The 11,939-nt window shown below is 43.1% G+C and overlaps 2 protein-coding genes across 4 annotated transcripts in view; both read right to left on the reverse strand.

Annotated features, from left to right (window-relative positions):
- si:dkey-13n15.2 (protein transport protein Sec24C) overlaps positions 1-7,080 on the reverse strand; it is a 55,368-nt gene extending 48,288 nt beyond the window's left edge. Inside the window, exons 1-2 of the mRNA XM_061904408.1 lie at positions 6,502-7,080; positions 6,369-6,421 (exon numbers count right to left, since the gene is read on the reverse strand). Coding sequence (XP_061760392.1) covers positions 6,369-6,421; positions 6,502-6,763 — 315 coding nt within the window. The 5' untranslated portion in view covers positions 6,764-7,080. The remainder of the gene's footprint in view (positions 1-6,368; positions 6,422-6,501) is intronic.
- Positions 7,081-7,273: 193 nt separating this feature from the next.
- LOC133554996 (uncharacterized) overlaps positions 7,274-11,939 on the reverse strand; it is a 39,239-nt gene continuing 34,573 nt past the window's right edge. For all 3 annotated transcript variants that reach the window (XM_061904396.1, XM_061904387.1, XM_061904378.1), the window contains 3 exons: positions 10,422-11,939; positions 8,714-8,842; positions 7,274-8,572 (listed from right to left, as the gene is read on the reverse strand). The exon at positions 10,422-11,939 is cut by the window's right edge and continues 328 nt beyond it. In XM_061904396.1, the coding sequence (XP_061760380.1) occupies positions 8,352-8,572; positions 8,714-8,842; positions 10,422-11,939 (1,868 nt within the window). In that variant the 3' untranslated portion in view covers positions 7,274-8,351. The remainder of the gene's footprint in view (positions 8,573-8,713; positions 8,843-10,421) is intronic.

The following is an 11,939-nucleotide window of genomic DNA, read 5'->3' on the forward strand; positions in this document are numbered from 1 at the left end:
TTCCCGTTTCTTCTTGAAAACGTCGCGGAATGATGACGCATGTGTGTGACGTCACGGACTGTAGAGGACTTATTAGCGCAGCACCATTTGCGGCTAAAAGTCGTCTCTTTTCATCGCGCAATTACACAGTATTCTGGACATCTGTGTTGCTGAATCTTTTGTAATTTGTTCAATTAATATTGGAGAAGTCAAAGTAGAAAGATGGAGTTGGGAAGCTTTAGCCTTTAGCCACACAAACACACGGTGATTCCTTATTTAAAATTCCCGGAGGTGAAGCTTTACTATGGATCGGAGCGGTCAAGCGAACATGGTTCCCGACCACTTGTCAACCGGCAGGTTTCGGTGAGAAAATTGTGGTAAAAAGTCGCCTCTTACCAGAGATCAGCTGAGCTTGTGCCGTCCATGCATCTGCCGTCGACTTCCCTCAGAGACTGCCGTCAAGACACCCGTGGACACACCCCTCTGACTATTGGGTACTATTTAATCTCACTAAAACACTAACAACAATTATCCTAGTAAATGTGTCTAAAAACATCTGAATCCGTCCCAATTCAATCGGCTTTTTTTTTTTTTTACTTTTTTTTTAATTTTTTATAGTCCTTCGCTATCAATATCATCCACGAATCTTTCATCCTCGCTCCAATTAATGGGGAAATTGTTGTTTTCTCGGTCCGAATAGCTCTTGCTGCTGGAGGCTCCCATTATAAATAAAGTGAGGACGTGAGGAGCCCTCACCCTTGTGACGTCATCGTCTGCGACTTCCGGTAAAGGCAAGGCTTTTTTATCAGCACCAAAAGTTGCGAACTTTATCGTCGATGTTCTCTACTAAATTTTTTCTGCAAAATATGGCTATATCGCGAAATTATCAAGTATGACACATAGAATGGACCTGTTATCCCCGTTTAAATAAGAAAATATCATTTCAGTAGGCCTTTAAATTGTCAGGAAAGAAGAGGAAGGAATTTAAAAGGTAAAGAGGTATACGAGTTTAAAAATCCTAAAATAATTTTTAAGGTTGTATTTTTTCTCTAAAATTGTCTTTCTGAAAGTTATAAGAAGCAAATTAAAAAAAATAAATGAATTTATTTAAACAAATGAAGACCAAGTCTTTAAAAATTGTTCTTGGATTTTCAAATTCTATTTGAGTTTTGTCTCTCTTAGAATTAAAAATGTCAAGCAAAGCGAGACCAGCTTGCTAGTAAATAAATAAAATTTAAAAAATAAGAGGCAGCTCAGTGGTAAGTGCTGCTATTTGAGCTATTTTTAGAACAGGCCAGCGGGCGACTCATCAGGTCCTTACAGGCGACCTGGTGCCCGCGGGCACCGCGTTGGCAACCCCTGATAGATATCAAGCAGTAGCGGGCCGTGCATTTCCCACCGAGGCCTTCAGTGATGTTCGACCTTTCAAAATACCATAATTTCCCCGCATGACCATTGCTGGAGAAATACTACACAGGAACACATTTACTCACTACTGCGCATCGAATCACATCGACAGTGTACAAAACGTGTTATTTTCTGGCGCATAAAAAAATCAATAAACCAGCAATTAAAACCTATCTTATGTGGTACTGTCAACATTAAAATAGCAAAAAAACATATTAAAAATAAAGAAATACCGTATTTTCTTGAATTGCCGCCAGGTATATAGTACGCGACTGCCTAGAATTACTGCTGGGTCAAACTCGTTTCGCTAATAATTAGCGCATTCTGAGCATTACCGCCGGCTCAGGATTAACGCCGGGTCAAACTGGTTTCGCAAAATATTATTTTTATTAGCGCATGTGTAGAATTTCCGCCGGGTCAAACTCATTTCGCAAAATAATTAGCATATGCCAAGAATTTCCGCCGGGTTAAACCCGTTGCGTCACGATTGACACTTCACCTGTCATCATTTTAAAAATGGAGGAGGCTGATTTCAATCATTTGCAAAAGGGAAGAAGATTAAGAGCTATTCAGTAGGATTTAAGGTCCAAGCTATTGAATATGCTAAAAAGAACAGTAAGCAGCTATGTTTTATTAATATACCGTAGCTACGTGTGTCAAATATGAGTCATTAAATGACTCCAGCCTCCCGCTGTCGAATATTTCAGAAAACAATTTAAAATGTGGACTCGCCAGACCACAGAACACTTTTCCACTTTGCATCAGTCCATCTTAGATGATCTCAGGCCCAGAGAAGCCGGCGGCGTTTCTGGATGTTGTTGATAAATGGCTTTTGCTTTGCACAGTAGAGCTTTAACTTGCACTTACAGATGTAGCGACAAACTGTATTTAGTGACAGTGGTTTTCTAAAGTCTTTCTGAGCCCATGTGGTGATATCCTTTAGAGACTGATGTCGGTTTTTGATACAGTGCCCTCTGAGGGATCGAAGGTCACGGTCATTCAATGTTGGTTTTCGGCCATGCCGCTTACGTGGAGTGATTTCTACAGATTCTCTGAACCTTTTGATGATATTATGGAGCGTAGATGTTGAAATCCCTTAATTTCTTGCAATTGCACTTTGAGAAACGTTGTTCTTAAACTGTTTGACTATTTGCTCACGCAGTTGTGGACAAAGGGGTGTACCTCGCCCCATCCTTTCTTGTGAAGGACTGACCATTTTTTGGGAAGCTGTTTTTATACCCAATCATGGCACCCACCTGTTCCCAATTAGCCTGCACACCTATGGGATGTTCCAAATAAGGGTTTGATGAGCATTCCTCAACTTTATCAGTATTTATTGCCACCTTTCTCAACTTCTTTGTCACGTGTTGCTGGCATCAAATTCTAAAGTTAATGATCATTTGCAAAAAAAAAAAAAAAAGGTTTATCAGTTTGAACATCAAATATGTTGTCTTTGTAGCATATTCAACTGAATATGGGTTGAAAATGATTTGCAAATCATTTTATTCCGTTTATGTTTACATCTAACACAATTTCCCAACTCATATGGAAACAGGGTTTGTATTATACATATAATCATATATACAGCACAGGCCAAAACTTTGGACACACCTCCTCATTCAATGTGTTTTCTTTATTTTCCTGACTATTTAGATTGTAGATTGTCCAATCAAAACTATGAATGAACACATGTGGAGTTAAGTACTTAAAGGCCTACTGAAACCCACTCCTACCCACCATGCAGTCTGATAGTTTATATATCAATGATGAAATATTAACATTGCAACACATGCCAATACGGCATGTGAAACTTTAGTATGGATCACAGCGGACATGGATCCCGACTACATGTTAACCGGCAGGTTTCGGTGAGAAATTTGTGGTTAAAAAGTCAGCCACTTACCTGATATCAGCTGAGCTTGTGCCGTCCATACAGCTGCCGTCGAGTCCCCTGAGACACTGCGCGTCAACACCCGGCCGTGGACATACACTTCCGACTTTCAGGTACTGTTAAACTCACTAAAACACTAGCAACACAATAGAAAGATAAGGGATTTCCCAGAATTATCTTAGTAAATGTCTCTAAAAACATATGAATCCGTCTCAATGCAACGCAATTGCAATCGCGTTTTTTTTTTAACTTGTTTTTTTTCTAGTCCGTCACTATCAATATCCTCAAACACGAATCTTTCATCCTCGCTCAAATAATGGGGAATATGTCGTTTTCTCGGTCTGAATTGCTGTTTTTGTTGGAGGCTCCCATTAAAATTATTGTGAATATATGAGGAGCCCTCAACATGTGACATCATTGTCTGCGACTTCCGGTAGAGGCAGGGCTTTTCTCCAGTTGCGAACTTTATCGTGGATGTTCTCTACTAAATCCTTTCAGCAAAAATATGGCAGTATCGCGAAATGATCAAGTATGACACACAGAATGGACCTGCTCTCCCCGTTTAAATAAGAAAATCTCATTTCAGTAGGCCTTTAACAAAAAAAGGTGAAATAATTGAAAACATGTTTTATATTCTAGTTTCTTCAAAATAGCCACCCTTTGCTCTGATTACAGCTTTGCACACTCTAGGCATTCTCTCGTTGAGCTTCAAGAGGTAGTCACTTGAGATGGTTTTCACTTGACAAGTGTCATAGTGTTGATGCATTCAGTGACAATCTACAATATAAATAATCATGAAAATAAAAGAAAACGCATTGAAATTAGAAGGTGTGTCCACATGTTTGGCTTGTGCTGTATAATATGCAGCATAAACGGATTAGGTCAGGGGTGTCCAAAGTGCGGCCCGGGGGGCATTTGCGGCCCGCAGGTCAGTTTTATTGGCCCCACGGCACATTTTAAAAATACTATGGAAAACAATGTAAAACATAAAAAGTGGTACAAAAGAGAAAACAGGTGAAATCTAACAAGAACATGTTGCAATGTTTACTCTAATAACCCAAAGCAGCCATGCAGGCTGTTTCTTTCTTAAAAAAAAAAAAAATTGTGAATCAAAATCAATTATGAATTATTGACCAATTCAAGGCTCTAATTACGTCAAATTAAATATTCCACTTTGAGATATTTTTTGGGGCAAATGGATATTTTGTGTTTGGCATGTAAAAACTGAGCTGTTTTTTTTTTTAAAAGAATGGCCTAAAACAAACAAACAAAAAACATAACAAGAAAACAACTTATAATTGACGGATAGATCAGAAGTTGATCTCGAGACCATTGTGTTATAAAGTAAACAGTAAAAAACAAAAAAACACTTTATTTTTTAACACTTTATTGAGTAGTACCCTTTTGGATCAGTGTTTTGTTTTTAATGTCATCGCACAAAAAATAATAGTGAATTAAAATCAATGGTGTTGTGAGTTGGTGACCTTTTTCCGGCTCACATTATTATATAATCTCAAACATTCTACTTGAAAATTTTATTGGGTGAAAATGTTGCATATTCTGTGTTTTTTCAATAAAAAAACATGGTTTTCTTTGACAAAAAGAGCATACAACTTAAATCTTTAAAAACGTCATATTGACAGATAGACCTAATGTTGATCTAGAGATTTAAAACTTGAATAATAATAAAAATAATAATACTGAATACTGATACATTTTTAACATTTTATTTTTACCAAAAACCTTTGGGGTCCCTGGGACCAAGCCTGAGTGGAGGCCTAAATGTATATTTTGTATTCATATATTGTATTTGTTTTTAAAATAAATGGCCCCCACTTGCTTTTATTTTTCAGTGTACAGCCCTCAGTGGAAAAAGTTTGCACACCCCTGGATTAAGTATTAGTGCTCTTAGAATTTGCTCAACAGTGACTTGTAGATGTTGTTCACAAGAACAGTAGTTAAGCTTGAATTTATGTGTTTGTGGGTGTAATTAAAGGCCTACTGAAATGAGATTTTCTTATTTAAACGGGGATAGCAGGTCCATTCTATGTGTCATACTTGATCATTTCGCGATATTGCCATATTTTGGCTGAAAGGATTTAGTAGAGAACATCGACGATAAAGTTCGCAACTTTTGGTGCTTATAAACGAGCCTTGCCTGTAACGGAAGTAGCAGACGATATGCGCGTGACGCCACGGATTGTGGAGCTCTTCACATAGTTTACAATCATGGCCAACAGCAACGAGAGCGATTCGGACCGTGAGTCTGAAAAATTTGTGGATGAGGAAAGTGAGAGTGAAGGACTAGAAAAAAAAAAAGAAAAGAAAAAAAAGGCGACAGCAGTGGGAGCACTTCAGATGTTATTAGACAAATTTACTAGGATAATTCTGGAAAATCCCTTATCTGCTTATTGTGTTACTAGTGTTTTAGTGAGATTGTATGGTCGTGCCTGTACAACCTGAAGGTCAGCCCCGCACCTTTCTTCAGCACCAGTCGACGGGTAGTGGCGATGCCCATCTCTGCCCTTTGCAAGGGACCCTCTTCGAAACATGATCTTTCGAAATGATCGCTGCATAATACACTGTACTGTGTGTGTGGTCCAATCCAACCGTGTTCTCTTGACCGCTCTGTTCCATAGTAATGCTTGACTGTCATCTTTCGGGAATGTAAACAATGAAACACCGGCTGTGTTTGTATTGCTAAAGGCAGCCGCAATACACCGCTTCCCACCCACAGCTTTCTTCTTTGACGTCTCCATTATTCATTGAACAAAAACCAAAAGATTCAGCAACACAGATGTCCATAATACTGTGGAATTATGCAATGAAAACAACGATTTATAGCTGGGAACGGTGCTGGAACAAAATGTCCTCTACAATGCGTGACGTCATGCGCACGCGCCATCATACCGCGACATTTTAGCATGATACTTCCGCGCGAAATTTAAAATTGTATTTTAGTAAACTAAACCGGCCTTATTGGCATGTGTTGCAATGTTAATATTTCATCATCGATATATAAACTATCAGACTGCGTGATTGGTGGTAGTGGGTTTCAGTAGGCCTTTATAATCAGGACTTGTTTGCCAACCTGCTGCACTGTGCTCCTTTCTTGTGCATCGGGGACAAATTGGGGTATGGCCCCTGAAATGTGACAAAAGACAAACATTGCATTGATTTGTGCAGGTGTACCTAATGGATTTCCCCAAATAAAGACATCCTACCTGGGGTGTAAGGGGGTGACTGAGTTCCATGTGCGTAAGGCGGAGAGAGGATGGAGCCACATGCCCCCGGGTGACAGCGGTAAGGGGACCATGGTGATGTTTGCCCGGGTGGTGGACACGGCGGGGTCTGGTCAGAGGGCGAGCCCAGGTTGAGGTGCTGGAAACCTGGGAGAGGACTACAGAGAGGGGTTTGGAAGCTACTTGGCCCCGCCCACTGTGGGAAGGGTGTTGGGCTCTGATTGGCTGTAGGGACGTCCATCATCCACTATTCCGCATTTGATTGGTCGCAATCTCATTCCAGGCGGGGTCAATAAAATATACATCAATGTTTTTTTTCTAACATAAATCAAAGGAACAGATGCACTTCAGCAGGAGTTTGCTTCAAATAACAAAAACCTGAAAATTAATCTCAATAAAATGTAAAATAGATATGTTTAGCTGTTTTTTCGGGTATGATAACGATAGCATACCTTTGGCTAGTAAAAGCGGAAGTAGCGGTCATGGCGTGCGGAGATTCCTGTCACAACCCCGGGTACTGAAGCACAAACACCGGCAGAGTACGAGGACTCTTTACGTTCGAGTTAAATAATTAGACAAATATCACTTTTCAACGAAACCGAGGCTGACGTCCGACATTGCTAGCATCCTGGTTGCTCTTGGCAGGAAAATGCATTTCTGGGTATCCCTTCAAAATAAAAGGCGAAATGACGCGTTAAAGACAATTCAGAATACAAAAGTGGTTCTTTGAAACAATTTTACACGTTATTCATGATTATAGTTCTTTTAAAACTACATTTAATTTTGTCACCTCTTTTTCTAATGAGACTTGACAAAGAGGAAATATCATCCATCCCATCTTCTTCCGCTTATCTGAGGTCGGGTCGCGTGGGCCGCAGCCTAAGCAGGGAAGCCCAGACTTCCCTCTCCCCAGTCACTTCGTCTAGCTTTTCCCAGGGATCCCCAGGCGTTCCCAGGCCAGCCGGGAGACATTGTCTTCCCAACGTGTTCTGGGTCTACCCCGTGCCCAAAACACCTCCCTAGGGAGGCGTTCGGGTGGCATCCTGACCAGATGCCCGAACCACCTCATCTGGCTCTTCTCGATGTGGAGGAGCAGCGGCTTTACTTTGAGTTCCTCCCGGATGACGGAGCTTCTCACCCTATCTCTAAGGGAGAGCCCCGCCACACGGCGGAGGAAACTCATTTGGGCCGCTTGTTCCCGTGATCTTGTCCTTTCGGTCATGACTCAAAGCGCATGACCATAGGTGAGGATGGGAACGTAGATCGACCGGTAAATTGAGAGCTTTGCCTTCCGGCTCAGCTCCTTCTTCACAACGGATCGGTACAACGTCCGCATTACTGAAGACGCCGCACCAATCCGCCTGTCCATCTCACCATCCACTCTTTCCTCACTTGTGAACAAGACTCCTAAGTACTTGATCTCCTCCACTTGGGGCAGGGTCCCCCTCCCAACCCGGAGATGGCACTCCACCCTTTTCCGGGAGAGAACCATGGACTCGGACTTGGAGGTGCTGATTCTCAGCCCGGTCGCTTCACACTCGGCTGCGAACAGATCCAGTGAGAGCTGAAGATCCCGGTCAGATGAAGCCATCAGGACCACATCATCTGCAAAAAGCCGAGACCTAATCCCGCGGCCACCAAACCGGAACCCGGGAAATATCATATGCTGTCAAATATAATGCCAAAACAAAACCATTTAGGAATGTTTTGTCTGGAATGGCACAACAAAGAACAAACACACATTTAAATATGCAGGAAGAGCAAGCCGTAAAAACTAAATGTCTCAATAAATGTGTCCAGATATACACAGGGTGCTGCAGCTCCATCAACAGCTATGAGCGCTGTTGTCTTTTCAGGGCGGTGATCCTGTTCCTGACGTAGTCCTTGACACCCTTCCACGAGCGTGTACCCAGTGCTTGCGGCTCAGCGTTGAGACACCGGATGCAGTCCTCTTTCTGCGGCACCTTGTGGCCGCAGATTAAGGGCATCATATGTCTCTCCACGGCGTGGACCTCCGCCTCGCTCCACTTGTGCTTGCTTTGGACTTGGGAGCCTGCAAAAGGTTGAGGACAAAAAAAAAATGCTCTTTGAATCATCAGTCTGTTGTCGGGTGAATTGATCGATGAACTACTACTTCCTGTGATGGAACACTTGCAGGGTCTGTGATGACCACATATTGTAAAACCAACTTTACCTTTGTTCCTTGCCCTCCTAGAAGGTATACAATTAATCACGCTTGCACCAGACGCTCCCCTGGAGGTCTCGCAGTTCTCCCATTGGCCAGGCCATGCTCCTCCAAACTGTAATCTTGCTAGATGTTGGCCTAAAAGATAAATATTACAAAAAATATATTATAAAAAAATTAATACATTTTAAATTTCAACCCTTATTTTTCTATTTTAAAAAAATTTAAAGTACAGAGAAAAAAAATGACATATCCAAGACTACCTAACCCACACAGGACACACTCCATCCAGCCATCCATTTTCTACCGCTTATTCCCTTTGGGGTCGCGGGGGGCGCTGGTGCCTATCTCAGCTACAATCGGGCGGAAGGCGGCGTACACCCTGGACAAGTCAACACCTCATCGCAGGACACACTATTTACTCAAAATATTAAATATAATAGACACAATAAAATGTTTGGTATTTATGATTTTAATATCCGTTGAATAAAACTAGAAAAGCACACAAAAAGCAGACCTCCACTCGGCCCTACCTCCCAATAATAAAGTCCTGAATCCAGACGGTGATCCGGATCAGTCTCACAATGTAACTACTTCTTTCTTACCCAATTTATTTCCAAAAAGGTTGAAACAAAACACACCCAGAACTTTTTGAGCTATCAACGGCTGAATTAAAGAAATCCTTTTGCAAGTCATTTCACTATCTTTGCTAGCGTACACACACATCGTCATTTAAACTTAGGTAATGTAGTCAGAATTAGCTGAATCAGGCCCAAACGCTCTCGTTTTGGACATTTCCTGAACGTTTAATGAGAATCCGCCCATAACTTGAGTTACTTTGATAACTAACTAACTTTTTAAGAGACACTGGAATTTGTGATGTATCATGTTGTATACTTGCATGTTCGAAAAAGACTCAAACTCAACTACATAAATGACATCAGCATTAATAACATAACCTCCTGGCAGAAGTAAAATGGTTTATTTAGCATTAGGTTCCACTAGGTGTCAGTAATGACCTTTTTGTGTACTATTTTTGTTTCACAAAAAACCTTAACACCTCTATTCCTGGCCCAATGTAACTTACTGTAAATAACACCCGTAATATTACAAAAGCTGTGTGATCAATTGTGTTTCAGCACATATATTCGTAACACTTCCTTTGCAGATCATCTGTAGACTGGCAGTTCATTTTTGGATTTTTGTGTTTTATGTAGTACCAGAATGTTGCAGTATTTTGCGTTTAATGTCAACTGCTTTTAAATAATTTCTATCCAAAATATCCCTATCCTGTGAATGATCGCAACTCGTTCTTACATGTATCTGGCATCTGACCGCTGAAAGGTCAGCTGCTGCGTGCTGTCCGTTAGTGTCACCTTGGCAAGAATGCAGCGCCAAAAACCTAATCAATGAGCTTGTGGGCGGTTTAAAAGGGCAGGCTTCAGTCTGAACGGAAGTTTTCCGCCTGGCACAAGTGTTTGACTTGTCTCCACTCAATAGCGTGACATTACTTTTGTACGGTTAAAAAGTGCAGGGGACAAAAACTGTCTTTTGAAAAATGTCTTTCCTCCCCCAAATTACATCCATGGTAAAACACACTGCCCGCAAAGCAAAAATGACATCTGTGAGGCTGGCGTTTAAAGAGAAAAAGACACATGTACTTGTTCCCAGCTTCTACGCTACACTATAATTGCAGAATATTGATGTCTTGTTTTACCTTCAGAGTCCAGGCCAACGTCTTTTAGCTCCAGGCTGAGGTTCTCCCGCAGGCTCTTCACACAATTGACGGGGCCCAATATTTGCTCCGCCTCCTGTGGATTCAGGTTGATGAGATGCAACATGGCGGCGTGGTGCTTGCGGATTTTGATCGATGAGAGCTTTTCAGGGTCCTTGGCGCCACTGTCTTTGGCGAACACCAGGATGCATCTGGAGGCCCTGTAGGCTGAGAGTGTGTGTGGGCGGCCGAACAAATAAGGGTTTTTGGCGGGGACGCCGCAAACTTTGCGGACACTTGCGAGGAGTTCCAGGGTCGCTAGGAAGGATGATTTCAATATGACCGGCACCATCCTGCCGCTTGTGGCGCGTATTTCGATTCTAGTCAAGACCCTGCACATGTTCCTCTCCAGCTCGCACACGGATATGTCCAAGTTGTCCTGCGGGTTGGGCTTCTTAATGGACTTCAAAGCCGTGAGAGGCATCAGGGACACTTCGGGGCTTTGTCTCCTGTTGAAAAGCACGATGCGGGCCAGAATGACCCGGGCCAGAGCGCCATAAGTTTCCGCAGAAGGGGCTGCCCGCAATTTCTTCTCAGCAAGAATGTGGACTTTCTCCACGTGGAAGTTGAGTTGCTTCACAGCTTGAACGTCAGGCACCTTCTGCTTTGAGATAAATTTGGTTTTCCGAAGCTCCAACAAGGCGCCAGAAGAAATCATCTTGTTCCATTCCTTCCTATACACAACCAGGAAGTCGTTGGTTGACTCTACCAGGCTCGCGTCGCCAAATTTGAGCGCTCTCTCCTGGACGATGAGACAGACCTTCTGGAGGGAGTAACCCAGCTTGATGGCCAGCGAGGGCGTGCAATAGGTCTTAGTGGACGGGTCGTGGCCGGCCAGGACGTTGACGGCCGACACCACGTGCTGGAAGTTTTCAGGTAAAAAGAAATCCTCCAACTTCTTGAGTGGGGTGTTTTTCCAGGCCTCCAGCACTAGCCTGGCCATCTGGCGGAGGTTCTGCCGCATGTACTCCTGCCTCTTGGGGGCAGGGCCGTAATGCTTGAACATGTCCTCGCCGTACTGCAGCATGACGGGCTCGGTCAGGATCAGGCGCGTCACGTCGTCGTAGTTCATCTGCGACAGGACAGCCCGGAAGCCTAGGCTGATGCCGAGGTCTCCGATGGCCTGCAGGGCGCACCGCGTCTCCACGCGTTCCTGCCGTATACGCGCCTCATTGTCCTTCTTCTTCCTCTCCGGACATCGCCTCATGTGGCAGGTTAGGCTTTTCTTCCTAAAAAGGCCTCGGCAGTGGAGGCAGTGGAGAAAATCCTGGGCTTTCCCCGTCATGCGGGGTCTCTTTCGGGGCGCCAGCTGCCCCTCGCCCGTCTTTAACACGTGCTTATTGTGCACAAAGTTCCCCTCGTTCATCAATCGGTTCCATGCCTTCTGCCTTTCCCGGGTGCCTTTGGGTAACTGTATGGCTGCAGCGACTTCTGCTCTGTGGCTGTGAGCTCTCTGCAGGT

This window comes from Nerophis ophidion, linkage group LG01, assembly GCF_033978795.1.
Source record: "Nerophis ophidion isolate RoL-2023_Sa linkage group LG01, RoL_Noph_v1.0, whole genome shotgun sequence".
In the NCBI taxonomy this organism is placed as follows: Eukaryota; Metazoa; Chordata; class Actinopteri; order Syngnathiformes; family Syngnathidae; genus Nerophis; species Nerophis ophidion.